Source organism: Ursus americanus, chromosome 5 (genome assembly GCF_024610735.1).
Source record: "Ursus americanus isolate L20-20 chromosome 5, mUrsAme1.1.p, whole genome shotgun sequence".
NCBI lineage: Eukaryota > Metazoa > Chordata > Mammalia > Carnivora > Ursidae > Ursus > Ursus americanus.
Window position 1 is genome coordinate 64,654,045 of NC_142131.1, and position 26,250 is coordinate 64,680,294.

General features: G+C 41.3%; 2 protein-coding genes and 1 long non-coding RNA gene across 5 annotated transcripts in view; 1 reads left to right on the forward strand and 2 right to left on the reverse strand.

The window, feature by feature from the left end:
• Positions 1–19,666, forward strand: part of LOC123790405 (uncharacterized) — a 71,917-nt gene extending 52,251 nt beyond the window's left edge. Inside the window, exons 3-6 of one of the 2 annotated variants that reach the window (XR_006779074.2) lie at positions 2,275–2,432; positions 2,546–2,708; positions 6,915–7,016; positions 18,337–19,666. This is a non-coding gene — a long non-coding RNA (uncharacterized LOC123790405). Of the gene's footprint in view, positions 1–2,274; positions 2,433–2,545; positions 2,709–6,914; positions 7,017–15,792; positions 16,211–18,336 lie in introns of those variants that run through there. The other variant, XR_015724591.1, reaches the window with a different exon arrangement.
• SPMIP10 (sperm microtubule inner protein 10) lies at positions 2,662–7,869 on the reverse strand. Its single transcript, XM_045794827.2, has 3 exons — positions 7,761–7,869; positions 6,874–6,982; positions 2,662–3,349 (listed from the first exon to the last, which is right to left on the reverse strand). The coding sequence occupies exons 1-3, from the start codon at positions 7,844–7,846 to the stop codon at positions 3,140–3,142; spliced, it is 405 nt and encodes a 134-aa protein (XP_045650783.1). The 5' UTR covers positions 7,847–7,869; the 3' UTR covers positions 2,662–3,139.
• PHAX (phosphorylated adaptor for RNA export) lies at positions 9,065–25,864 on the reverse strand. 2 transcript variants are annotated; one of them, XM_045794825.2, is made up of 5 exons: positions 25,721–25,864; positions 22,511–23,124; positions 20,277–20,397; positions 17,432–17,515; positions 9,065–12,566 (listed from the first exon to the last, which is right to left on the reverse strand). In XM_045794825.2, exons 1-5 carry the CDS (start codon positions 25,814–25,816, stop codon positions 12,297–12,299), a joined length of 1,185 nt encoding a protein of 394 aa, XP_045650781.1. In that variant the 5' UTR covers positions 25,817–25,864; the 3' UTR covers positions 9,065–12,296. The 2 variants fall into 2 exon arrangements, with proteins under 2 accessions (XP_045650781.1, XP_045650782.1); XM_045794826.2 differs by having other exon boundaries at positions 25,727–25,853.
• Between the last annotated feature and the right edge of the window lie 386 nt (positions 25,865–26,250).

Genomic DNA, 26,250 nt, shown 5'->3' on the forward strand with positions numbered 1-26,250 from the left:
CCAGAAAACTGAGAATATGGACATATTATTCTTTTATGATATTTGTCAGTATTGGATAATTTCAGGAAGAGGCAAGGCTGGGAGAAAAAAGTAGGCCCAAAAAGAAAAGAGCAGGGAAGATGAGACATTCCTCTGATGAATTTGAGACTCTGGGTGAGACAATTATTTGAATTATGCAGCTTGGAGTAGGAATTCCAGCTTAGCCTGTAAAAGACATTAGAGGCGTGAATTTTTTGGTTTTCTCTGAGGCGAGAATATTTGAAACCAAAATGGCACGTGAAGTATGTTCCTCTTCTTGGGGGAAGAAAAAAGAAAAGGAAAATGTTCTTATTCTCATTTTCAGGGAATTTCTATTTCCTGAATTCACTATATTTTTCCTCCCAGAAAAAGCTGCTTTGCAACTAAGTCAGCCATTGTTGCTAAAATTTAACTGGCAATCTAACCCATGTGCCCATTCACAGGCCTAAAAAAAATACATATGAGGTATTTAGTGTCATGCTAAGGACTTTACAAGTAATCTAATAGACTATTTTCAACAACCCTCTGAACTAGCTATCCTAGCCCCATTTTCCAGATGGGAAAGTGAATGACAGGCGATCGAGACGTGGAGCTTGCTTCAAGCCACACGGTAAGTAGCAAAGTCAGAATATAGCCCAAGTCCACCTAACTATAAAGCCCATACTCTCTAAAGCACTTCCCTGATGGTTTTTAATTTGTCCCTAGAAAACGTATGTTTTCCTGTTTAAATGCATACTCCCTTGTTTTCTCTTTTTCTACTTTCAATTTTTTACATATCAGATAAAATTCCTCTGTGACTCTGTGAAGTGCTAGGTATTAATGGGTTTAGTCCTCAGGGCTCAAGTTCCCCTTTGTCGATAAAATAGTTTGGAAATGTGTTACAGAGGCACTGAAGAATTTTTCTCTCAAACTTCTGTAATATCATAATATCTCCAACAGGTAAAGACGGTTTTCATTCATTAAATAAACAAACATTTTTTAAAAATTGGTTTTTCTTGAGCAATGCAACAGAGACCTCTTCTGGTCAAGAAGTAGAAGTCTTAGGCGGAGAACCAACCTGGAAAAAGTTAGGGCCGAAAGAAGATGAAACATGAAACAGGTTTTGCGTAAGACTTGATCTTGACTTTGGGGCTCGAGCTCTGACAAGCAGAACAGAGAGAGGGATGCTCCCGCACATAGGGAGCAGTGTGTACAGGAGTGGAAGTGTTCCTTCTTTTCTGATGATAAAATACGTACTTAATGTAGATAAGTTATAAAGATTCAAGGATGTAAATAAGAATCATTCATAACTCTACCGTCCAGAAATTATACTATATAAACGTTTTGATGCACTGCTTTCTGTGTTGTTTTCTGGTGACATACATTCTTTTTTGTCCACAAAACTGCATAAATCCAATGTTTTATCACCCCTATTTTTTCTTCTTATTATTATATTTTGGTAGGCTCCACTGGCCATGAAGCCCAACATGGGACTTGAACTCATGACCCTAATATCAAGACATGAACTGAGCTCTAGAGTCAGACGCTTAATCTACTGAGCCACCCAGGTGCCCCTTTCCATATGCTTCAGAGAAGAAAAAGATGTATTCTGATAGCCAGGCTTCTGTTGGTAAATCATGTAAAAGCCAGAGGAGTTGCAATGAATACTTTTATATGGTCTCCAAATAGGGCCCCCGTTAACGCACTGAGATGCACACAGCCCGGTGAGTGGATTGCTGGCTACATTCCAGCTGCTGCTTATCTCCCGCACCAGACTCCCCTTCTTTAACCCTTTCTGAATGTACAAGCCAATGGCAGTTAAGTATATTCACCTTGTCGTGCAACCATCTGTCTCCAGAACTTTTTTGGTATTTCAAACTCAAACTCTGTACTCATTAAACAGCAACCCTATTCCCCCTTCCTCTGCAGGTTTTGGTAACTCCCACCCTTTCTTTCTCTTGGAATTTGATTATTCTAGATATCTCATATAAGAGGAATTATACAATTTTTGTCCTTTTGTGTGTGGCTTATTCATTTAGCATAATATTTTCAAGATTCCTCCATGTTGCAGCACGTATCAGAATTTCACATTTTATGGCTGAATAATATTCCATTGCGTTCATATACCATGTTTTGTTTATGTATTCATCTGTCATTGGACACTTGAGTTGTTTCCACATTTTGGCTATTGTGAATAATGTTGTTAGGAACATTGACACACAAATATCTGTGTCAAGTCCCTGCTCTCAATTCTTTTTTAATTTTTTTTTTTTTAAGTAATCTCTGCACCCAGCATGGGACTGGAACCCACAACCCCAAGATCAAGAGCTGGACATTCTACTGACTGAGCCAGCCAATTGTATTCTCCCCCTCCACCCCTCCCGCCTTCAATTCTTTTGGGCATATACCTAGAAATGGAAATGCTGGATCCTAAGGTAATTCTATGTTTAATTGCTTGAGAAACCACTATACTCTCTTCCACAGTGGTGCACCACTTTGCATATGGTCATTTTTAGGTTAAATTATGCTCCTCTGTTCTTTGCTACAGGAAACTGATACTTGGATACACTGAACCAATACAAAAAAAAAAAAAAAAAAACCACACAAAAATCTTCAGCTGAAATCGTGCAGTGGATCAGAGAGATATCTGCCAAACACTTCAAATTACCATGTGGCATAGCTGCCAGGACCCACAGCCTGGATGAGGGAAGGTGTGTTGGTGAGGGGGGACAGATAGATAGTGTTGGGGCAGGCAGAAAAGCAGCAGAAATAATTCCACATCCTGCCACTCTTTCTCAGTGTGGCTCATCCGACCCTGAGTTTTGGAGGTGATGAACAACAAAGGAGCGAGAAGAGAAAGAGCAGCACAGTGAGGATAGGTGGTTGGACTGGATCCATCAGTTAAATGTCTTAACTATTTGGTGTGAAATTAATTTCACTGAGAGTTTGCCTTGTTCCCCCACTTCATCCCCAATGTTCTCAGAGCCTGTTTGCTTTCAGAAACTTTTATAATGGATCAAGAGTACAACTGACTTGCAAAAAGTTGAATCTGTAGGTGAAATACAATTGTACAATGGCCTTAAATTTGTGGGGAGAGAAAGAGATTGAGAGTGAAATACTCCGACACTTTATTCTTCTAACCTCAGACCAGTCGCCTCCTGAAGCCATGGGAGATCACAGTGCTTTGGTATCTGGAGAGCGGTGAATGCAGAGGCATATCTGCAATTTTTATTTCTGGTGGGCCTTTCTTCAGGACAACCTCCCGATCTTCCCCATGGCAAAGCCTTTCGCTGTGATTCAAAAACAGAGAGTCTTCTAAAGGGCCAGCATGGATCCCACACACTTCTGCATGCTAAGGGGTAAAAAGATCCCACTGTAATTCACACCAAACAGCACTTGATTAGATGAGGATAGAGATTCCCCAATAGTTTTTCCTACTACCCCTGTTGAGAAGGAAGGTTTAGGGGGGCCTGGAGGGCTCAGTTAAGCACCCAACTCCTGGTTTTCAGGTCAGGTCATGGGCTCAGGGTCTTGGGGTTCAACCCTGCGATGGGCTTTGCACTGCCTCCCTCTCCCTCTGCCCCATCCCCTGAGCGCACGTGCTCTCTCTTTCTCTCTCTCTTAAATAAATATATACATACATAAAATCTTTAAAAAAAAAAAAAAGGCAGGTCTAGTGGACACAACACTATAACATCCCTTTATTTTTATTTTATTATTTTTTTAGATTTTTGTTTATTATTTATTTGAGAGAGAGAGAGAGAGAAAGAGCACAAGCAGGGGGAGGAGCAGAGGGAGAGGGCTGAGCAGGGAGCCCAATGCAGGGCTCAATCCCAGGAACCTGAGATCATGACCTGAGCTGAAGTCAGACGCTTAGCCGACTGAGCCACCCAGGCACCCCAATATCCCCTTTTTTAAAGGCGATGATTTCTGTCTGGACCACCAGGAAGAGTGGCGTGGAGTGCTGACTAACCATGTAGTTCTTCAGTGCTTATGTGACCTTGTACAAGACACTTACCCTGCTGTGAGACTCGGTTTTCTCAAATATGAAATGGGTATTAGTCAAGGATTCCTTGACTGTTGAATAAAACATTATATGTGAATGAAAAGACTTTGGCCAACTACAAAGTATTAGATCAATATCCACTATGCCGCTGCCATGGCAACTGCCTGGAGAGATAGCAGCCACTTGAGCTACTGTCTTACATATGCATCTATGTCTGGTTCTTGGGTTCTGCTGAATCGCACTCTGGGGGAGGGGGTCTTGGGGTGCAGCCCCATATCCACTATGCTGTGTTCTCACTGTGATGTTGTTACATAGTTACATCCTCTCCAGCAGGAAAAATGGTGAAGGTAAGTAGAAGGAAGAAAGCACAGCTAGCATTCACCCAGGATACATTCATTTCATTCAGTTCTCACTTAGATTTTCTTATCTTTTTTTTTTTTTTTAAGAGTTTGTATTTAGGGGGCGCTTGGGTGGTGCAGTCCTTAAGCGTCTGCCTTTGGCTCAGGGCGTGATTCCAGCGTTCTGGGATCGAGCCCCACATCAGGCTCCTCTGCTGGGAGCCTGCTTCTTCCTCTCCCACTCCCCCTGCTTGTGTTCCCTCTCTCGCTGGCTGTCTCTGTCAAATAAATAAATAAAATCTTCAAAAAAAAAAAAGTTTGTATTTAGGGATACCTGGGTGGCTCCCCACATTGGGCTCCCTGCTCAGCGGGGAATCTGCTTCTCCCTCTGCCTCCCACTCCCCACCTCTCTCAAATGTTTATTTATTTATTTGCGAGAGAGAGAGAGAGAGAGAGAGAGAGGGAGAGAGAGAGAGAGAGAGGGCCCATGCATGCGTGCCCATGAGTGGAGGGAAAGGGCTCCATCCCAGGACCCTGGGATCATGACCTGAGCTGAGGGCAGACTCTTAACTGACTGAGCCACCCAGGCGGCCCTCACCTAATTTTCATTTTTATTCTGTCAGGGAGAATTTCCTCTACGCCAATCACTAATTTTATTTTTTCACTTGTTAGGAACACTGTCATCTAAATTGCACAAGTGAAACAGTATGAGAAAATTATGCCAGATTATAGCTCTCAAGAGTGAGGTCAAGATGCATTCAAAACAGTTTTTCGTTATTGACTTCAGCTCGAAGTTTATATACCCTGTAGTTCCGGCAAATGAAAAATAAAGTCAGTATTAATATTGTCACCATGCTCACGCTAATTAGGACATGAAAAATGACCTGACAAGCCGCTGAATTACAAGAAATACAGCCCAATATTAAGCCTGTAGAGAAGTCTTAATAACCAGAAAAATGTGATGTTTTGAGTCTTGATTTCCTCCATGTTATATTTGTTTTCAAAATATCAGATAAAAGTACATACAAAAATAATCATCTCAGGACAAAGAACAGCTTCATTTACTGTATTGTTTATAGTTTATAAGAAAATAAGCCATATTTTTGTGATATATTTCATGTATCATATGATACTCATATTTTATTATATTATCTCTTGGTAAAGTATATTCTTATTCAAGCTTAATTCCTTAGCTGTTAGAAATTTGCAAATCTATGCAAACCCATTTCTTTCTAGGAATCCTAATTTGAAATCTCCTGTTATAGCCTGATTATTACAATAGATTCTATTCTACTTTTTTTAAAAGAGATTTTATTTATCTTAGAGAGAGAGAGAGCTCTCGTGAGCAGGGGCAGAGGCAGAGGGAGAGAGACTCCCAAGCAGACTCCGCACAGAGCACAGAGCCATCCTGGGGCTTATCTCAGAAGCCTAAGACCACAGCCCCAGAAGGAATCAAGAGTTGAAGGCTTGACCGACTGAGCCACCCTCTATTCTCCTTTGAAGAAACAACTTACCTTTACACAAGTGATCAGTCCAACTGCATTTGGAAAATGTTCTGAAAAGACTGACTGAAGGGCAGCAAGTCTTACCTGTAAATCTAGCCAAACTGTTCCCATAGCTCTCTACCCATATCTACGCAGTGCGGCTTTAAAAACGCATACTCTGTACTACAGCTTTAATATTGATGGCACATTTCATTAATATTAATTCTTTTAAAAAAGATGTATTTATTTTAGAGAGAGAGGGAGGGAGCAAGCGTGAGGAGGGGCCCAGGGAGAGAAGTGCATCTTAAGCTGGCTTCTTGTTGAGTGTGGAGCCTGGGGGTGGGGGGGCTCAGTCCCACGACCCTGAGATCATGACCTGAGCCGAAATCAAGAGTCTGATGCTTAGCCAACTGAGCCACCCAGGCGCCCCAGTGAAGTTAATTCTTAACTGCGAGTTGGCATTATGTGGAGAGAAAGGCAGACAGTTCTGAAATCTTTGGGTGTATCTATTTTAAGTCATCTTTGGACTTGAATATTTGAATTTGCTATTTAACTCCTTCTTGCAAGTTTATGTGAAAGTGCATCAACTAGTTTATGGTTTTTGTCAGACAACTGAATGGCGGTTACCAGGGCCTAGAGGAGGGAGAAATGGGGAAACATAGGTCAAAGGGCATAAACTTTCAGTTGTAAGACCAAGTTCTGAAGATCTAATGTTCAGCCTAGTAACTACAGCTAATAACACAGTATTGTACACTTGGAAGTTGCACAGAGGAGATCTTAAGCTCACCAGAAGAAAAAATGAGTTAATTATGTGAAGTGATGAATGTGTTGATAATCTTGATCCTGGTAATTATTCTAGTGTGTATGTTTATCAAGTCATCACGTTGCCTACTTTAAATACATACGTTTATTATTCCCAATACAGCTGGAAAAAATAAATATAAATTTAAAAATAGCTTTTGTATAGTTATATATATTTATTCATATAGATATTAAATTATACTATTTAACTATGAATTTTTCATTATGAACATGTATAGGAAAATACCTTCAGATTCATATTCCTGAATTTCATGTTTTCTTTCCAAGGCATAATGTAACGTCTTGGGATCATCCCTTGCTTTAATGAAAACCGTGGCAAATGAACCTCATTACACCTGAAGATTAGAAAGACACGAAGGAAGGAATCTGGTGAGTCCAAGACAATCGTTTTAGCATTATTCATGTGTTGTGTCCATGATGTTTGGATCCCCCAGCTGCAGGACAGAGAGCTATGACATTGTTTGAGGCTCATCTAATAATGAACCCATTAAAACTCCAAGTCTCACAAGATCAAGAGTCCAGCCTAGATCTCTGTACCTCCACCTGCATGCTGTCCTTTACAACTTGCTTGCAGTGTTCATTTAACTTGATACTAAGGGAGAAGTCAGCACACCTTGATTTGCCCCAGGCCCTCCCATGACCTAAAGAAGTCTCTGACCAGCCCCAAACGACAGTTTATGAATTGAGTACCTGCTTTCAACTCAGGGCAGACTTGCTTTCCCTGCCCGTCCATTGTTTCCCTCTAGAACATCAAGCTTTCTAGATAGATGTCAAGGGAAGCACAAAATGTTTGTCCTCATCTGTGTAGCTCCCGGATGGCAAACAAAACACGTTTTAAAACCCCCAAACCCATGGGGCGCCTGGGTGGCGCAGTCGTTAAGCGTCTGCCTTTGGCTCAGGGCGTGATCCCGGCGTTCTGAGATCGAGCCCCACATCAGGCTCCTCCGCTAGGAGCCTGCTTCTTCCTCTCCCACTCCCCCTGCTTGTGTTCCCTCTCTCGCTGGCTGTCTCTGTCAAATAAATAAATAAAATCTTTAAACACACACACACACACACACACACACACACACACACACACACAAAACCCCAAACCCAGAACCCTGGAGTCCTCACTTATTAGAAGGCTTATATGAACTCTCATTTGAACAGCTGTTGGCAAGCTTAGGTAAGATAGGACAAGTGTCTTTCCCTGAAGCCATCACTGCCAGTAGGGACAGACTTCTCTTCTAGAACTTTACTCATTCCTCTAATTATGATGACATCATTGCCTCAGAGAGAACAGTCTTGCTAACTTCATAGCAAACCCCGAGCAGTTACATCAGCAGTTGATTAAGAATGTAGAGCTTGCGGGGGGGTGGGGGGGCACCTGGGTGGCTCAGGTCATGATCTCAGGGTTCTGGGATTGAACCCCAGGTCGGGCTCTCAACTCAGTGGGAAGCCTGCTTTTCCCTCTCTCTCTGCCTGCTGCTCCCTCTGCTTGTGTTATCTTTCTCTGAAATAAATACATAACAATTAAAAAAAATAAAAGCAAAAAGAATGTAGAGCTTAAAGGGTGCCTGGGCTGGTTCAGCTGAAAGAGCGCATGATTTTGATCTTGGGGTCATGAGTTCAAGCCTCATATGGGCTGTAGACATTAAATAAACAAAACTTAAAAACATATTTTTTAAAAATATGGAGCTTAGAGCTATTTTTAGTGTTTTTTAATACCCCCATGGCTAAAACATCATTATCATGAACAATTAAAAAAATGAGAATGCTTGCGGACATGTAACAAATTTTTTTTTAAAGATTTATTTACTTGAGAGAGAGTACAAGCAAGTAGAGTGGCAGGCAGAGGGAGAGGGAGAAGCAGACTCCCCACTGAGCAGAGAGCCCGATGTGGGACTTGATCCCAGGACCCCGGGATCGTGGCCTGAGCTGAAGGCAGATGCTTAACCCACTGAACGACCCAGGTTCCCCATGTTACAAATTTGACACAAACGTGCTAGATAACATTTTGGACTATGCAATTACTATTCACAAAGTAGCCCTTCATATTAACATTCTGTATTTGTCCTTAGCTGATTGTCCTGTTTATATACTGCACATGCTGGATGTGTCTCATTTACGTTTCACCATCCATTGCTTAGACACACCCTTTAAGAGTGGAAATCAAGTACGTCTAAACCCGAAATCAATCTAACCCATTTTATCCCCTAGGATTTGAGTTACATTGCAGAGTATTTGAGATTATAAAAGCTCATTAAATACATGGAGTGTGTCTTACAAGTGCGAATGACACTCACATCACCATGAGAGGTGGAGGGTTATCCTGTCAATCCCATAGCCAGCGAGCACAAAGAAGTTAGGCGGAGCTGCAAGAATTACTGCCAGATACAATTAACTGAGTATATACCTGACCATAGTTTGGATAGACATTTTCCTTTTTTTTTTTTTTAAGATTTTATTTATTTGACAGGAAGGGAGAGATAAGAGAGAGAGACAGGGACAGAGAGAGAGCACAAGCAGTGGGAGCAGCAGGCAGGGGGAGAGGGAGAAGCAGACTCCCTACTGAGCAAGGAGCCCGACGCGGGGCTCGATCCCAGGGCTCTACTCCGAGATCATGACCTGAGCCAAAGGTGGATGCTTAACCAACTGAGCCGCCCAGGAGCGGCTTTTTTTTTTTTTTTTTTTTTTTTTAAGTAATCTCCTCAACCAACATGGGGCTTGAATTCATGGGTCCCAGGATCAAGAGTCACACACTCTACCAACTGAACCAGCCAGGCGTCCCTGGATAGACATTTCTAGATGTAGATGGGCGGAAAGCTTTAAAGACGAGTAATTTTAATGTAAAGAACCTTAAAAACTGAAGTGTTGGGGAGGACTCCGGACTCTGGCCTGTGCCCCATTGGGACCCTCGCTCCATTCAGACCAGGTTATTTGGCCTCTGGAGCATGTCTTGGAGCAGAAGACCATGAACTCCCAAACTCTGCAAAGTCTTGAGAGGACATACCATCTCCCCCAGTAGGATGCAGAGGTTCGCCACTGGTCGTGGGAATCATTGTTAAGCGAAACTACAGAAGTGTACAGAGACGTGGAGAAATTCCTTCAGGGGATCTGGCCATGGGCGTACATGGGGGGGCTGGTGGTGAGTGAGGACACAAGGCAGCAACAGGTCATCTACAGGTGCTTTGAGTTGACCAAGGAGCAGATGGGTAGATCCTCAGCGGAGCTAGTAGCCAAGATGTTAAAGAGGAAACATCACAGTGAGATTCTTTTTCATACATCTGCTCTTAGTCCTGGTGTGGCCTGCACATTGAAGGCTGGCTAACGGGGCAGCTAAAGCTATCAGCCAATAGCAGTACCCATGTCTCAGTGCTTCTCTTTCGAGGCTGCTCTCGGTGGAGCTCACAGAGCTCCGTGAGGTGCCTTTGCTCCCTACCCTGGAATTGCCACCTCAAGATACTGACCCTGAATAGGGTCTCTTCTGCGAGGTTAAGGCAGTTCTTCCACACTAATGATTAAAGCTGTCTGGGACACATTGAAAATCCTGCTGAACGTTTTGCATCAATCCCCGCAGCATATGCCTCCAAGAGGTGCCCCTCTGCAGAATTATTTTGATTGCTGTTTGTTATTTAGATATTTTCAAAACTTGAGTACCTTTTGGTAAAAGTGCAAGATAAGAATCCAAGATGTATTGATAATAAAATGTAATGGATTATGAAGAAACAAAACAACATAACTCAAGTGTTGGTTTTCTATTTAACATTAGGATGTAATCCAGAAATCTCTGAGGCAACAACTACTGGGAAAATGAACCAGGGGGCACCTGGGTGGCTCAGTCTGCTAAGCGTCTGCCTTCGGTTCTGGTCATGATTTCGGGGGTCCTGGCATTGTGCTCCCTATGTCAGGCTCCCTGCTCAGCGGGGAGCCTGCTTCTCCCTCTCCCCCTGCCCCTCCTCTCCTGTTTGGTCACTTGCACTCGCTTTCTCTTCAACAGATAGATAAAAAAAAAAAGAAGAAAAAAAAAGAAAATGAACCAGGACTAACCATTTAGTGAAGGTGACGTAACCTCAGATGTTAATGCCCTTTGAAAACCTTAACTTTCATTAGAAAATTTAGCAGTATTTACACAAATGTACGGCATTTAAAGTGACAGTTAGGGGAGCCTCTGACTCAGTCGGTCAAGCATCTGCCTTCGGCTCAGGTCATGATCTCAGGGTCCTGAGATGCAGTCTCAACTCAAGTCTCCCATTCAGTGGGGAGTCTGCTTCTCCCTCCCCCTCTGCATCCCTCCCCTCCCCGGCTCATGCTCTCTCACTCACTCTCTCTCAAATAAAATCTTAAAAAAACCCCACCAAAGTGGCAGTGAACTGAATGTTATCTTTCCCAATGTATTACACCTTTAAAATCACCTCTCGCGAATAATCTCAGAAACAATATTCAGTTACCTATTTTAAATACTTTCTTCTCTTGGTTATAGCAATTTTATGCAAGAATATCTGAGATTTTAAAAAATGGTCACTTGAGGGGCACCTGGCTCAGTCAGAGGAGCATGAGACTCGTGATCTCAGGGTCTTGAGTTCGAGCCCCAGGATGGGTATAAAGATTACTTAAATAAATAAATCTTAAAAAAAAAAAAGTCATTTGAAGCGCATTAAGGAATGCCCATAATCTAATTTTATTTTTGCATTCTTTACGAATAAAAAGCAACCAATAACCATTTTCCTCTTCTTTTCTCACTTACATCCTTAGTTCCAACTTCAATGACTATGTATTCTAGGAACTACAGAAAGACTCTATTGTCTGTAAAGAATAGTTTATAATTGCTTCCTACAGATTTTTGCTTAATTTATTTTGTAAACTATAGTCAACTCTTAGAACACCTTAACTACCCTTGTTTCCTAAAAAAAAAAAAAAAAAAAAAAAGAATAACTTGACATTTCAGGCAGATGTTTAATACCCAACTTCCTTAACATAAGGTAAACAGTCTTAGGCAGGCAACCACTGTGGATTTTTTAAATGTCCATAGTAATTACACAGGTATGGATCACATTCAGTATTTAGTGCATGAGCAAGTAATTAAAAAGAAGTAAAAAAATGAAACTAAAGTTAAGAACCAATACTTCTTTGAAAAGCTTCTGATGTTAATTTACTTCCGGACAAATAAGTGGTTAAGAGCCATCCTTATAAACCTTTTTTTAGTCTCTGTCCTTAAAACTGCCTAAAAGTTCTCAGAACACAGAAAAACTAAATTTGAACGCATCTGCAATAGCTTACCAATTTATGTGCCTTATTAGGAGCTTTTAATGGAATGTTTGAAACCAATCATAATTTGCTGCAAGGATAAATCAGAAAAAGAAAACAAATTTTTGAATGGCATGTTACAATGACCTGGACAAAAGTAAGTATCAACTAGTAAGAAGTAACACATGCAACAGCTTGAGAAATTAAATCCTCTGCTATATATACTTACAAGTATTTTTTCAGACATGAGAAATGTTTCTATCAATAACGTTTATCTCCTACAGATTCAACTTTATTTTAAACAAGAAAACAGTTCTTTCTCTCCAGATTTTTATGTGTATCAGTGCAAAGTAAAACAAAGCAACTTCAGTAGAAATGGCTTATTACAAGGTTATTCTAAAAAGGCTTATTCTTCCAAATGTACTAAAAGATGTCCAAATCATGCGAATGATCAACCTCGATGGCTTCCTCTGCGTCCAGCTTTGTCTCTCCGTGGCCTTCCTGCGGCTCATCAAGAGAGGCCAGGGCCTCGTTCGTATCACTTGCAAAAGTTTCTCGTGATGTATCGTCATCTTCTTGAAAATTTAGATTTTTAATTGCTTGTTTCATCTTTTTTCCCAACACTTGTGTTCTCCTCTTTCTAGCAGCCTTTTTATTTTCATACTCCTTTTGATTTTCAATGTAGAAAATGTCCTACGATAAAGGAACGACTTGAAGTAAAAACTGCCATTTACTGAATGTTTTTATTAGAAGGCAGGCCCTTCCTTTACATTCATTATCTTCATTTCTCATAAAAAACAAGCAAATATTATTAGACTCTAATAGGGCACAGAGTCCAGTTAGCAGGGAAGTCCCCACTGCAACCAGAGGATGGAAGCTATAATTCGAACTCAACCTCACGTTCGCTCCAGGGAGCATGCTTATTCAACCATAACGTACCATCTCTATAGTGACAGGTTTCCTAAATGGGAAGATACGGTAGAAAAATCATGTCGTTCAGGATTTAAATAAAATATAATCTGTCCCAACAAAACAGAAGTGTTTGGAATACAGGTTTACTAACTCTGAAATGGCATCATAACCATATGTGACTGCACATGCTAAGAAACCAAGCCACGCCTGAAGGGTGTGACCAAGTAAGATCACGTAACCTACAGAATGGAAAAAATCCACCCCTTAAAAAATGTTACTGTACCTAACATGGAGAATGTATATCTGTCAAAAACTTATACCACGAGGCACAAAAGAGAAGGCCAAAATGACTATGCTAACACTGAGAAGGTTCAGGTATAAAAGAGAAGTTAGGACAGGCAGGACACACTTTTGACACTGCATGATCTTCTGGGAAGGGACTATTAAAAGCTATAATCAAGTCACTCCCTATTATATTCTTAAAGTGCACAAATCACAAATCCCTTCTTATTTAAGTACTATGGGGGATGGTGAAAGAAAGGAGTGCCTCTCCTAATATTTCTGCTGGATAGTTACAAGCAGCACTGAGAACCAGCAGAGGAAGGCGTAAGGAGTCCTGAAGTTGGGGAACAAGGGAAAGCTTCAAAAGATGAATGCTTTGATGGAAAGGAGGAAATAAAATCATCTGCTAAAGAAATGACAAGATTGGGGGTAAGGAGGGTACACATGTGAGTAAGAAGTGGAAGAAGGACAAAAACAAAGTGACTTCAGCCAGGCAGCATTTACTGAATGAGCACATTTACATGCCAGGTATTGTGCTAAGGATTTTTCATTCTCATCACCAGAACCTTATGAAGTGGGATTATCCTTCTTTCCAGATGAGGAAAGTGAGAGTGCGTGCTTCGGCAGCACACAGACTAAAATCAGACGAGGCAAGGAAGGCACAAGACTGCAGAGCCAACGTATGAAGCTATAAAGTGTAAGCTCATATATTAGTTCCCTAAATTCACATTCTCAAAACCCACAGTGTTGCCCTCACAGAATTGTGATAATTCATAGTCTTTTCAAGAGTCTACTTACCTGTGAAGGGGAGAGACAAAAAGAAGCTGCAAGGGGAAGTATTTCCATTTCATGGGAAAGCACATCCAAGCATCTTGAAAAAAACAATTCTAAGTAGTACAATGCTTGGCAACACTAAGTAAAATTATAAAGTTTCCCCTTTGTCTCCAAATACATCAAGCCTTATTAAAAAGGAACAACATTCCATAGGTTATGAACATGACAGAACTGGGGCAATGGCCCACAGAAATGCTGCTGTAACCTGTTGTTACAACGAACGCAGACAACGGATAATCCGAGAGAAGTCTGTTGTCCTCCCATCCGTATCTACCCGCACAGAATTAATTTTACAAGTTAAGAACCTAAATGGTAGACTATTTGCAGAGAGAGACCATTATAGCTGAGCTTTTTAAAAATATAGCAAATTAACTTTTAACTACTCTTAATCTTTTTTTCTCTCACAAACTTTGTATTTTCCAAAACAAAACTTAAACAACAACAAGCCAAAACAAAATGGTATGTCACGTACCAAAATGAAATCAAATTAAAAAAAACTGCAAACAAACCCACTCAGTTCCGTTCTGGCTTCCAAGTTCTACAGAATGATTGTTAGCATTATAGTGATCAAAACAGTACTTATAACATTATCATTTAGATGATCTGAAATCACCTACGATGAAATTCTATTTGCTTTACGTTTTTTCCTCTAATAACAAAAGGACTCAATCCATGCACATGCAGAAAATTTGGAAAAACACAGAAATATCTTAAAAGCCAAACATTTATAATCCCCTAGAGCAGACCAAATCACTGGTAACTTTTTGGTGTTTTACATATCAATTAATTGTCCCATGCCTCTATTTAGTTCTAAATTTGTACTTTGCCTTTTTAAAAAATTTGGTATTCAGGGGCGCCTGGGTGGCACAGCGGTTAAGCGTCTGCCTTCGGCTCAGGGCGTGATCCCGGCGTTATGGGATCAAGCCCCACATCAGGCTCCTCCACTATGAGCCTGCTTCTTCCTCTCCCATTCCCCCTGCTTGTGTTCCCTCTCTCGCTGGCTGTCTCTATCTCTGTCGAATAAATAAATAAAATCTTAAAAAAAAATTTTGGTATTCATTTAAAAAATGTCCCTCTTGGTCAACACTCCTCTATTTTTAGATATTCCAAATGTTTGTTTGTTGTTATAATGCAATGTTTCTGGTACCTTAACATAACCTACCAACATTAAACTCTCCTTCTCCACAATGAGTTAGAAGAACTGAACTTCAAAGAACCAGTTTCAAGTCAGTTTTCTGCGCAATCCCAGGCAGATCATTTTTATTACTTTTCATGTGCACACCATGGTGACATCCACTTTGCTAGGACCTGGTACAGACCGAGTCCAGTAAATATCTGGCACACTGCTGGGGACATGGTGAATAATATTATTTTCTTCTCTTCTGCTTGTGGAAATTGTCCAAAGTTTAGTTACCTACAAGAAGCTTTTCCAGATACCACTTTACTTAATCCTTTTAAAGCTCTATTCAATAGGCAGGGCACTTACCAAAGTCCCCACTTTATAAATGAGAAAATTAAGGCTGAGGGAGAGAAAGTGATCCGCTCATAGTCATATGATTACTAAATGGCAAAATTAAGATTAAAACCCAGATTTTGAGTGTTAGAGAATTCTTTTGATCACATCATGCTACTTTTCTGACATTTTACTATCACACAATGTTTCACGTTACTTAGAAGCATGTTCCTTCTCAGTGTATGTGTTTGTGGGGCATTAGAGTGGGGGAGGAGGGAGAATGTAATAAGCAATAAGCTCTGTTCTACTACTTAGTAGATGTGCTCCGAAGGAAAATTACACTGTTAAGAATTTGCCAAAGTCACTGTTCCAATGAGGAAAAAAGGCAGTTAAGGACAAGAGATTTCAAATGTGCAGTAACACTAATGTTTCCTGTAGGAATTTCAACAACAGATTTTTTAAAAATAACTGGAAGTGGACAGCTGAAAACTTGAGGGAAAAAAATCCAACACTGAGCAGATGTAAAGTAAACTCAGAAAGAGTGGCAGCTCAAGAGAAGTGGCTTTTATTTATCTGTCTTCATCAGCGTTATAAATGGCTCAACAACGTTCCTACCACCTGCATTACCCACTGTTATGAAAAAGAGAATACAAACCTCCTTAAACAGCACCTGCGTTGCCTGTGTACCACTCTTTCCTATGCAAGAGGCAAGTTTTCCAAATTGATTGTATCTGCTAAATGTCATCATGTTCCCTAATTAACAAATTAAAAGATAAATTCTGAGCTATGAAAATCTCACCTTGTAAAAGAACTCCCATATAAGACATTCTGATAATGTAAAAATGATTAATCCTGAAGAGCCTAGATTCTAGTTTTTTTTTTTTTTTTTAAGATTTTATTTATTTACTTGACAGAGATAGAGACAGCCAGCGAGAGAGGGAACACAAGCAGGGGGAGTGGGAGAGGAAGAAGCAGGCTCCCAGCGGAGGAGCCCGATGTGGGGCTCGATCCCATAACGCCGGGATCATGCCCTGAGCCGAAGGCAGACGCCCAACGACTGCGCTACCCAGGCGCCCCTAGATTCTAGTTTCTAAGAACTACTGGAGACAGATGAATGAATGAAAGAAATCCATGAGGAGACAATGACCAGAATGTGGTACGTTCTATTAGATAACCACCTCAGACTCTTCAAAAGGTCTAAATTACACAAGAAAATGTGGGAGGTTAAAAAGAGCAAAAGAGGGGCGCTTGGGTGGCAGTCGTTAGGCGTCTGCCTTTGGCTCAGGGCGTGATCCCAGTGTTCTCGGATGGAGCCCAACGTCAGGCTCCTCCGCTAGGAGCCTGCTTCTTCCTCTCCCACTCCCCCTGCTTGTGTTCCCTCTCTCGCTGGCTGTCTCTCTCTGTCAAATAAATAAATAAAATCTTTAAAAAAAAAAAGAGCAAAAGAGATACAACAAATGAAATGTGGAAATCTAGACAGGCTCCTGGCTCGGGGGAGGATAAAAAGGTAGACAATACATTCCTGGGACAATTTAGGAAACTGGAATAAGGTCAAGATATTAGATGAGACTATGAAATTGTTTTTCTTTTTCTTAGGTGAAGCTATGTAGGAAATTATCCTTATTACTGACAGATTCGTATTAAAAAAGTTAGGGCTGAGTGCCATGACGTTGGCTAATTATTACCAAATGGTACAGAAAACCAACTGTAAGGTTAAGAATCTCAAAGTAGTAACAACCCCTAAATCTAAGTGTAGAAAATTCATCCTATTATTCTTTCACCTCTTCTGCATGTTTGAAATTTTTCATTAATAAAAAGTAGTAGGAGGGTAGAAAAAATAATTACATGCTAAGAGACCAGGAAAAGAGAGACAAAGGAAATTGTGACCTTGGCTTAGAAAGGGAAGAAAAAGAGGAGACAGAATTTACAAAGACACATGTTTTACTTGAAACAAGACAATGACAGAACTGGTCATCTAAGGCAGAACAGGTGGTGCGAATTAAGAGAATCGAAGCTAGAACCCAAAAGAAGTAAAACTATGATAGATCTTAAAAGCCAAGGACACTATAATTTTTACCTTAATTTGTTCTTCACTGATACTAGGAGTATTTTTCAGGAGATTCAGGAAAACTCCACCTGGTGTTCTTCTTCGACTACCATTCTACAAAAAGAAACAGAAAAATGATACTGTATAGACTGTTCCTATGAATGGCCTAAAGCATCTTTTAAACAGAAAGGTACCTAAAGAAATAATAAGGTCTACCCTGATCACCACAGTTTAACTGCAACGTCCTCTCTTCTCCACACCTTCACGTGATCTATTTATTTTACCATAGTGTTTATCACTTTCTAACATAACTGAAGATACATTTATTCTTTATACATTATTTCCCTTCCACCCCCACCTACAATGAAAGACTGCTGTGTCTCTAACAGTGCTTAGTACACAGGAATAAATAACTGGACAGGAAAAATGTCCATTAGGGCGCCTGGGTGGCTCAGTTGGTTAAACGTCTGCCTTCAGCTCAGGTCATGATCTCAGGGTCCTGGGATGGAGCCCCGCATCGGGCTCCCTGCTCAGCTGGGAGTCTGCTTCTCCCTCTGCCTCTGCCCCTCACCTCGCTCATGCTAATAGTTAAGTAAAATCTTCAAAAAAGAAAAAAAGAAAAGAAAAATGTCCATTAAAAGAAGGTGAATTTGGACTTGCATCTTTCCAACAACCAGCAGATTTCTACTAGCTCACTATGATAAAAAGCTTTTATTACTACAGTATCAAGATATCAATGAATCTGCAACTTTGGGCTCAACTAAACAAAAATCCAAATACCTGAGCAGTGACAAACAAGAATGCCAGTACACTCATGATTATTGTAATTTATTTTCTTGTCAAGTTGTTTTGACTTCTATAATCTACGTTCACACGCCATTTCCTCAGCCAATGTTATCAATTCTAACTGTTTTCTTTTCTCTCCATTTCCACAGCATAATATTGATTCACTCTCATGTGAGGTTACCATTCAGATTCATGAGGAGCAAATAAGAAGGAGCCGTTCAAACTTCACCCTTACCCTGCGGTGAAAGCTGAATTAAATGAGATCTCCAAAACCATATGGGATTAAAGTACCGTTGCCTGTGATGGGACCCTAACCAGAGTAGTGAGTGCTCTTTCTGCCATTCTCAAGCAGTAAAGTGTTTCTCACTTCACATCTGTCGGAATGGCTAGTATCAGACAAGAGGAAATAACAAATGTTGGTGAGGATGTGGAGAAAAGGGAATTTTTGTGCACCGCTGGTAGGAATGTAAACTGGTACAGCCAGTATGGAAAACAAAAAATTCAAAATAGAAATACCCTATGTTTCAGCAATTCTACTGCTGGGTATTCAGCCAAAGAAAACAAAAACACTAATCTGAAAAGACAACGTGGACCCCTATGTTTACTGCAGCATTATTTAAAATAGCCAAAATATGAAGGCAACCTACATGTCCAATGATGCTTAAAGATTATCTATATCTATACCTATATGATAAAATATCACTCAGCTATTAAAAAAAGTTTGAAGTCTTGCCATTCACATCACGGATGGATGTAGAGGATATTATGCTAAGTAAGCCAGAAAGAGTAAGCCAAATGCCAGATGACTTCACTTATACGCAGGATCTAAAAACCAAAACAAACTTGCTTATCAAAAAACCAGAGACGCATAAAGACGGAGAACACGAAGGGGATTAACAGGTACAAACTTCCAGTGACACAGTCAAGTCACAGGGATGGAAAGCACAGCATCGGGAATATAATCAATAATATTGCAATCACTTGGGGCGCCAGGGCAGCTCAGCTGATTAAGTGTCTGCCTTCAGCTCTGGTCATGATCCCGGGGTCCTGGGATAGAGCCCTGAGTTGGGCTTCCTCCCAGGAGGGAGTCTGCTTCTCCCTCTGCCACTCCCAACCACTTGTTTGAGAGATCAAATAAATAAATAAAATCTTTTATTTAAAAAAAAATATTGTAATAACTTTGTATGGAGCTAGTTGATAACTACACTCATTGTGGTGAGTATTCTGTAATGTTTATAATTGTCAAATCACTATGTTGTACAGCTAAAATTATTTTCCTATGACAACTATACCTCAGTTAAAACAACAGAAAACAAAATGGTAAAGTGTAAAGAAAAACAAATCCTAAAGTGTTTCTCAAGTTTTTGTTCACTGTTGCTTCCCCTACCCCAGGAGCCTTCAGACTTTTTCCTATTCATTCACTCCTCCTTCCATGGAACTTTAATACTCACACTGTATATCCACCTGGTTTTATACATAATATATGTGGTTTTTTTTTTTTTTGGTCCCAAGAACCAATTTTTAAGAATGCATGAATTAAATGAACCCAAAGCAACATGTCTGTTCATCACTGCTAACTAAGGGCTGGGCACATTGTGGTATTTTTTGTGTATCATCTTGTCCAACCCTTCTAACACAGGATTAGGCCCCAATCTGCACCTGGAGAAAGAAGCTCTGAGAAGTCAAATAATTTAGCCACATCTCACACCTAGTAAGTTGCAGACCCAGAATTCAAAACAAGGTATCCCAAACTCTAAAACCTGTATTTTTAAAATTTGAGTTTCCAAGTTCCCTCCAGACTGTTTTCTTAAAATTTCAGCCCCTACTCTCAATGAAATCTATAAGAGATGTGTTGTTGACTATACACTAACAGGATACAATTTATGTATGGTTTTTGTAAGGAAAGTAGTAATTGCAAAAACTAACTATACATAATTTTTTAAACCCAGTCTTTAAAAATCTGAGCGACACTGTAATATACTGACAAATAAGAGATCCAACAGAGACAAGTTTATTTTGTAAAAAAAAAAAAACCAAACAAACATGAAACACAATATAAAATGAAAACAACAAAGCCGTTAAGTCTTACCATTATAAAAAGGCCACCATTTTGTTCAACTTCAGCAGTTTCCATCAGAAGTTCAATTGCCTTTTTGTTGCCAATTATCCTCACTACTCGTGCTATCAGATCTTTCTTTGGTTCCTGCAACCTGATAAGGAACAAATATAGTAAAGTAATATTAATCTCTTTATTTGCTGTATAAAGTTGAAGAAATCTACATTTGACTCCAGTTCAATCCCCAAGTAGAATCAAAATCCTATTCTGGTTAACATCTCCTTTTTGCAATCTTCAATGTTTAACCTTAGAATCACTGACATGCCAACGCTACCACCTTGGGTCACCCAAGGAGACAGTAAACTCAAGGTCCCATTTCAAGTCTCAGAACTAGTCTCTTCATTTTGCCTTAATGGATTATGGTGAATTTCAAAATAAATGTGCATCTAGCAACAGGAATGCAAGCCTAAAAGCAAAAGAAGGTAAGTCCACTCTTGTAAAACAAGTAACAAACATATAGTATGCTTTCAATTATCATGCCTACAAGTTAGTTCTCCTAAATCCAGAGATGTGTGGGAGCTTTAAAGCGGATACTCAGTCTCTCGGCCTCAGAACATAGTCCATAGTTAGTATGTACTGCTGACTTACTATGGGACGAGCACAATCCTAAAAACTGTGTATGCATTATCTCAGTTAATTATCTCAACAACCTTATGAAGTAGGTACTTACTTTCATCTTACCACTGAGAGGTAAAAACATAGGAAGCCTAACTAACACTTCTCACGTCACAGTCCACACTCCACAGTCCACACTCCACAGACATGAAGGAGGATTAACATGGAAGTTCTACCAGTTCTCTAACTACACCTGGTTTTCTTGCTCCTTCTCAACAAAAGGCAGTGCATTATCGGGGAAAGAACACTGGGCTAGGAACAAAGTAACCAAGGCTTAGTTCCAAATCTGACACTTAAAACTGTGACTTTGGACAAGCCATATTAACTACTGGGTCTCAGTTTCCTTATCTGTAAAATGAAGGCTTTGGTATACAAAATCTCTAAATTCCTTTCCAACAGTCAAATTCGAAACTCACTCTGTAGGTTAAAGTCCAGTATTAGCATAATTACTCTTGAACCATGTTTTTAAATTTGTGACACTGTTCATTATAACTTAGAGCTAAGAAAAAGTTAAACAAAATCTGAACTTGTTAAAAAAAAAAAAAGAAATATCAATTTACCATACGCCAAGAAATTCTTCTAGGTATTTATCAAGGAAAAATTAAAATACATGTCCTCATACCCGCATGTCAAAACTCAGACAGCATTATTCATGATAGTCAAAAAGTGGAACAGCAATATGGATGTTTGTATATGTACAAAAACCAAAAAATTAAGTGTTGATGCCTACTACAAAACGGACAAATCTCAAAAACATTACACATACAGACCACATACTGTATGATTCCATTATTACGAAATGTCCAGAAAATGCAAATGTATGCCAACAGAAAACAGATTAGCAGTTATCTGGGACAGGAGCAAACAATAACTTTAGGGGAGCCTGGGTGGCTCAGTTGGCTAAGTGTCTGCCTTCGGTTCGGGTCATGATCCTGGGGTCCTGGGATCGAGCCCCACATGTGGCTCCTTGCTCAGCAGGAAGCCTGCTTCTCCCTCTGCCTGCCGCGGCCCCTTGTGTGCACATGCGTGCGCACTTTCTGTCAAATAAATAAAAAAATAAAAATCTTAAAAAAAAAAAAAACACTTCACACAGGCATACAGTCATGATGGATCTTACTAGGGTGATGTTTTTAAAAGTGGTTTATGGCGATGATCGTAAAACTGATAAATTTACTAAACAACACCCAAAATGGGTGAATTTTATCATGTGTACAATATGCCTCAATGAAGTTATAAAAGGTCATGAATATTTGAAAACACTAAAAACAAACAAAGCACAGCAAAAGCCAAACGCCCATGATTTTAAAAGATATGCTTTGCTCTAAAGAGCTCCAAAGCACTGAATAACAAGAGTCATTAAGAGTTCATAAAAGCAAAAAAAAAAAGTTCATAAAAGCTTACGAAATTCATTATTTTATCAGGTCTGTCCAAATTTAAGTAAACACAGATATATTCCCATAATCAAATAAGCCCATTCCTAAAATTAAAAAAATCTCAAAAGAAACATCATCCTTAATGCATTTGGAATTACTTCCTATAAATCGAAGATAGTTGGTCAAGTGTTCATTTCTAAGCCAAATTTTAATGCTCACCTGAAAGAAATTTCATCAGCCACTTTCTCTTGCGAATCGTCCTCTGTGATCTCATACCGGCCTTTATAGTTCATTTCTAGTCTGTCCCCCAGTCTGTCTTTGACAGGTCGTTTCCGTTTGAGATGACCTTGCCCATTTTCCTCTTCCTTTGATCCCATTTTTTTGCTACCATGCATATATTCATCTAGCTCTTTGTCTAATTCTTTTGTATGTTCTTGGGATTCCCTCTTAAGTTTCTTAGCAAGTAAATAATTGTAAGTCTCGGATTGTCTGCTTTTGTCAATAGTACCCTCCATTCCCAAGATACCAAGTTCAGTGGCCACTGCATCTTGATTCTGTTCTTGAAGCACTGCACCCCATATGTTGTTAACCTTCTTTGCTCCAGGAACAGGTGGTTTCTGGCTGCTCTGGCCAAACTGAAAAGGCTCTGGCTTCGGAGGAGCGTTGAAACATTTCTGTCGCTTGCGTTTCCAAAGGGAGCTATCATCATCTGAATCAGAAAAACTCTCTTCACTTGAATCCACACTTTTAACAGTCCGATAATGTGATACTGGCGCACATGGTGTTGCAGTGCCCTGAAAGGGCCTCGCTGTGCTGTCCCCACCTAGTATTTTCTGCAAGTGAAAGGCAATACAATCAATTCCACCAAACACATTAAATCCACCCGCCATGTGCTATTTCAAAAAAATTATTTAGGGATTCAGCTGGGCCACTGAAGCAGAACCATCCTCAATGAATCTCTGAAACCAATCCAGTCCCTACTAAAGTTCCACACGGAATTTGCCAATTTTAAAACCACAAATTCGATTTCTAAAGCTAATACAGAACTTAGTTCTAAAGCCTCTTTCTAAAAAGCTCTTTAATTCCCACATTAGAAGATTTTCAGTATTTTCAGTTATTGTCAGAATGCCTGAAAACGACATGCACAATAACTGTTAGTAGCGGTTGTGAAAATTAAAAGGAAACCTTACTGAAATGAAGTTAGGAGGCCTGAAGGGGGAGTTCTCACGTCCTATCAAAGGAAAAGACCTGACGTTGCACCTCCCACAGGAAGAAGCCTATACCTTACTAACACAGCAAGAGATTTTCTTCTTGCCTGGCAACAGCCCAGCCACTGAGACTGTCCCAACTCAGTCAATGAAAAGCCACTATACTTTTTTTTTCTTTTTAAACATTTTATTTATTTAGTAGAGAGAGAGAACACAAGCAGGGGAAGGAGCAGAGAGAGAAGCAGACCCCCCGAGGAGTAAGGAGCCCGATGCAGGGCTTGATCCTAGGACCCTGGAATCATTACCTGGGCTGAAGGCAGATGCTTAACGGACTGAGCCACCCAGGCTTCCAAAAAACCACTTTTAACTCCCAGTTTACTCCAGTGGGCTTTTTTACAGCCCCTCTCAACTTCTCCACTTCCTCTATAAAAGAATATTCCTCTTCATTTCCACTTGCCTATAGTTTTGCCCTAGCTTGCTTGTTCAGAGTTGTGATTCTCTGCTGTTCCAGGATAAGCCCTTTTTTGCCGGTAAGATAACTGGTAAGTTTTATTTTATTTTATTTTAAAGATTTTATTTATTTATTTGACAGAGAGAGAGACAGCCAGTGAGAGAGGGAACACAAGCAGGGGGAGTGGGAGAGGAAGAAGCAGGCTCCCATCGGAGAAACCTGATGTGGGGCTCGATCCCATAATGCCGGGATCACGCCCTGAGCCGAAGGCAGACGCTTAACTGCTGTGCCACCCAGGCGCCCCTGGTAAGTTTTATTTTAAAGGTTAACACAGTTTTAACAGAGTATGTTCTCTTTCTTTCCAAACATGTCTTTTTTGCATTTGGACACATTCAACTTCCGTTACACGATTTAGTAACCACACTCTTTTGAGATTAGATAGTAAACTCCTATGGGACGGGATCCCTGACATACTACTTTTTAAAACTGCACAGTCCATGGCATTACGTTTAACAAGTCATGGGTCAATCTATGTAAAACCACCTGGAAAAGATTGAAAACCTAAATTCCTATCAATTTCTGAAGACTTCCTATCAATGTCCGAAGACATTTATATGCAAAAGGGACACCCTGGGGCCTCTCGGTGGCTCGGATGGTTAAGCAGCCGCCTTGTGGTTTGGGCTCAGGTTATGATCTCAGGGCCCTGAATCAAGTGCCACCTTGAGCTCCACCTCAGCACCGAGTGGGCTTGGGATTCTCTCTGCTCCTCCCCCATCTCTCTCTCTAAAATAAATAAAATCTTAAAAAAAAAAAAAAAAAGAGGAACACCTTTGTGTTTTGTAGCAAAGGAAGTATTTGCTGAGCTCCTATTATGTGCTAGAAATGGCGGCAGGAGGAATGATTGAAGTCAATAAAGAGGCAGTCTTACCATTTTCAAATAACCACAGCATCTAAGATTTGTCAGGCATTACTTTATGACTCACTGAATCCTTACAAACACCCTATCAGTGGCGTACTCTTATCATTCCCATTATACAAATTGGGGCACTAGGCTAAATAACCTGCCACTGGTCACACAGTGGAGGCGCCAGTTTTCGAATGCAGGCTCGTTGGCACAAAGCCCGCTCATAGTGTGTGCTACTTAGCAGACAATCAAGACAAACTCCCGTTTAGAAAATGGGGAGGTTAATACAAAACCCGGTGCCACATTACTGCATGGCGAAACTAGGTCTGATGGGGACATGGAAAGCCAGGTCCTTAAGCAAATGATGAACTTCATTCCCGGTTTTCAGTCTCCCTATCTGATCATGGCGAAAAGGAGCGCCCGAAGATGTTTCTGCCCGCTGTCCCCAAGTTCTACATCCTGGGGCATCATCTGCCGGGCCGGGACAACCTAATCACGCTACAGTGGGGGCACTCCGTAAGTCTGGAAAACCCAGAGCGGCACACTGCAGGCGGAGAAGAGACGGCCGTACGGCCGCCAGCAGAAGGCCGCAAACCTCGCCGTCCCGCTTGGCAACAACATGCCGGGTCAGGGTTCGGATCGCCCGCTGTCGCGTCCCCGCCCAGCGCCTCCCCTCCGCCGCCGGGGCCCGCGTGCCTCGACCCGGCCGGGGACACCCGCCCGCGGCTCATCCACACAGCCGCCCGCCCCTTCCCTCAGTCCCGGCTCCGCATGCCCGCCCCTCACCCTCACCACCGCCCGCCCCTCCTCGCAGCCGGGGCTGCGCGCTCCCGGCTCCGAATGACCCTCCTGCCCTTTACACTCACCGGTACCTGCAACGGCCTGTCGCTGGGTGCGACCGTCATGTCGGAATCCGAGTCGGAAAGCTGCCCATCTTCCATGTCGCCGGCGTCCTGCGCCATCTTCCCGCGGCGTGGCGCGGCGGGTCAGGAGAGCACTTCCGGCGGCGCGGCGGGAAGGTCCGGCTGGCTGCGGCTGCTCGGGCGCCCCCGCGAGGGGGCAGCTCCCGCCCCGACGGCCGGCGCCGGCCCTTCTCCGCACGCCTGGGTCAACGTTGAGCAATACGCATAATCATGAGTAACTGTGCACCGCTCGCACCACTCAGGGAAAATGAATCTCCTGTTTCCCCAGCGCTTTGGCGCGTTTTCTTCCGAACTCTGTTTTGGTGCAAACCTAAAGTTGCGCGTGGACAGCTGCGGTCGGGGATTCCTCCCTTGGCCTCAAATTCCTCAGCAAGATGCTCTTGTTCTTGCTCCTGCACAACCCACTCTTTTTGTAGCTTCTTGCAGAGCCTTTCAGACAGCACCTGAGGTCATTCCCCTGCTCAGACCTTCCA

Bases quoted from the DNA above. Each gene is read 5' to 3' on its own strand.
- SPMIP10 (XM_045794827.2), bottom strand. From the start codon at position 7,846: ATGGCTTCAGGGAAAGACACTTGTCCTATCTTACCTAAGCTTGCCAAC. The intron at 6,983-7,760 runs GTGAGGACTCCA...TCTAATCTTCAG, and splicing joins TCATATAAGCCTTCTAATAA to GTGTAATGAGGTTCATTTGC. The intron at 3,350-6,873 runs GTATTTTCCTAT...TTTACCCCTTAG, and splicing joins TCAGGAATATGAATCTGAAG to CATGCAGAAGTGTGTGGGAT.
- PHAX (XM_045794825.2), bottom strand. From the start codon at position 25,816: ATGGCGCAGGACGCCGGCGACATGGAAGATGGGCAGCTTTCCGACTCG. The intron at 20,398-22,510 runs GTGAGCATTAAA...GTTCCTTATCAG, and splicing joins GCTGATGAAATTTCTTTCAG to GTTGCAGGAACCAAAGAAAG. The intron at 17,516-20,276 runs GTAAGACTTAAC...TTCTTTTTGTAG, and splicing joins ATGGTGGCCTTTTTATAATG to AATGGTAGTCGAAGAAGAAC.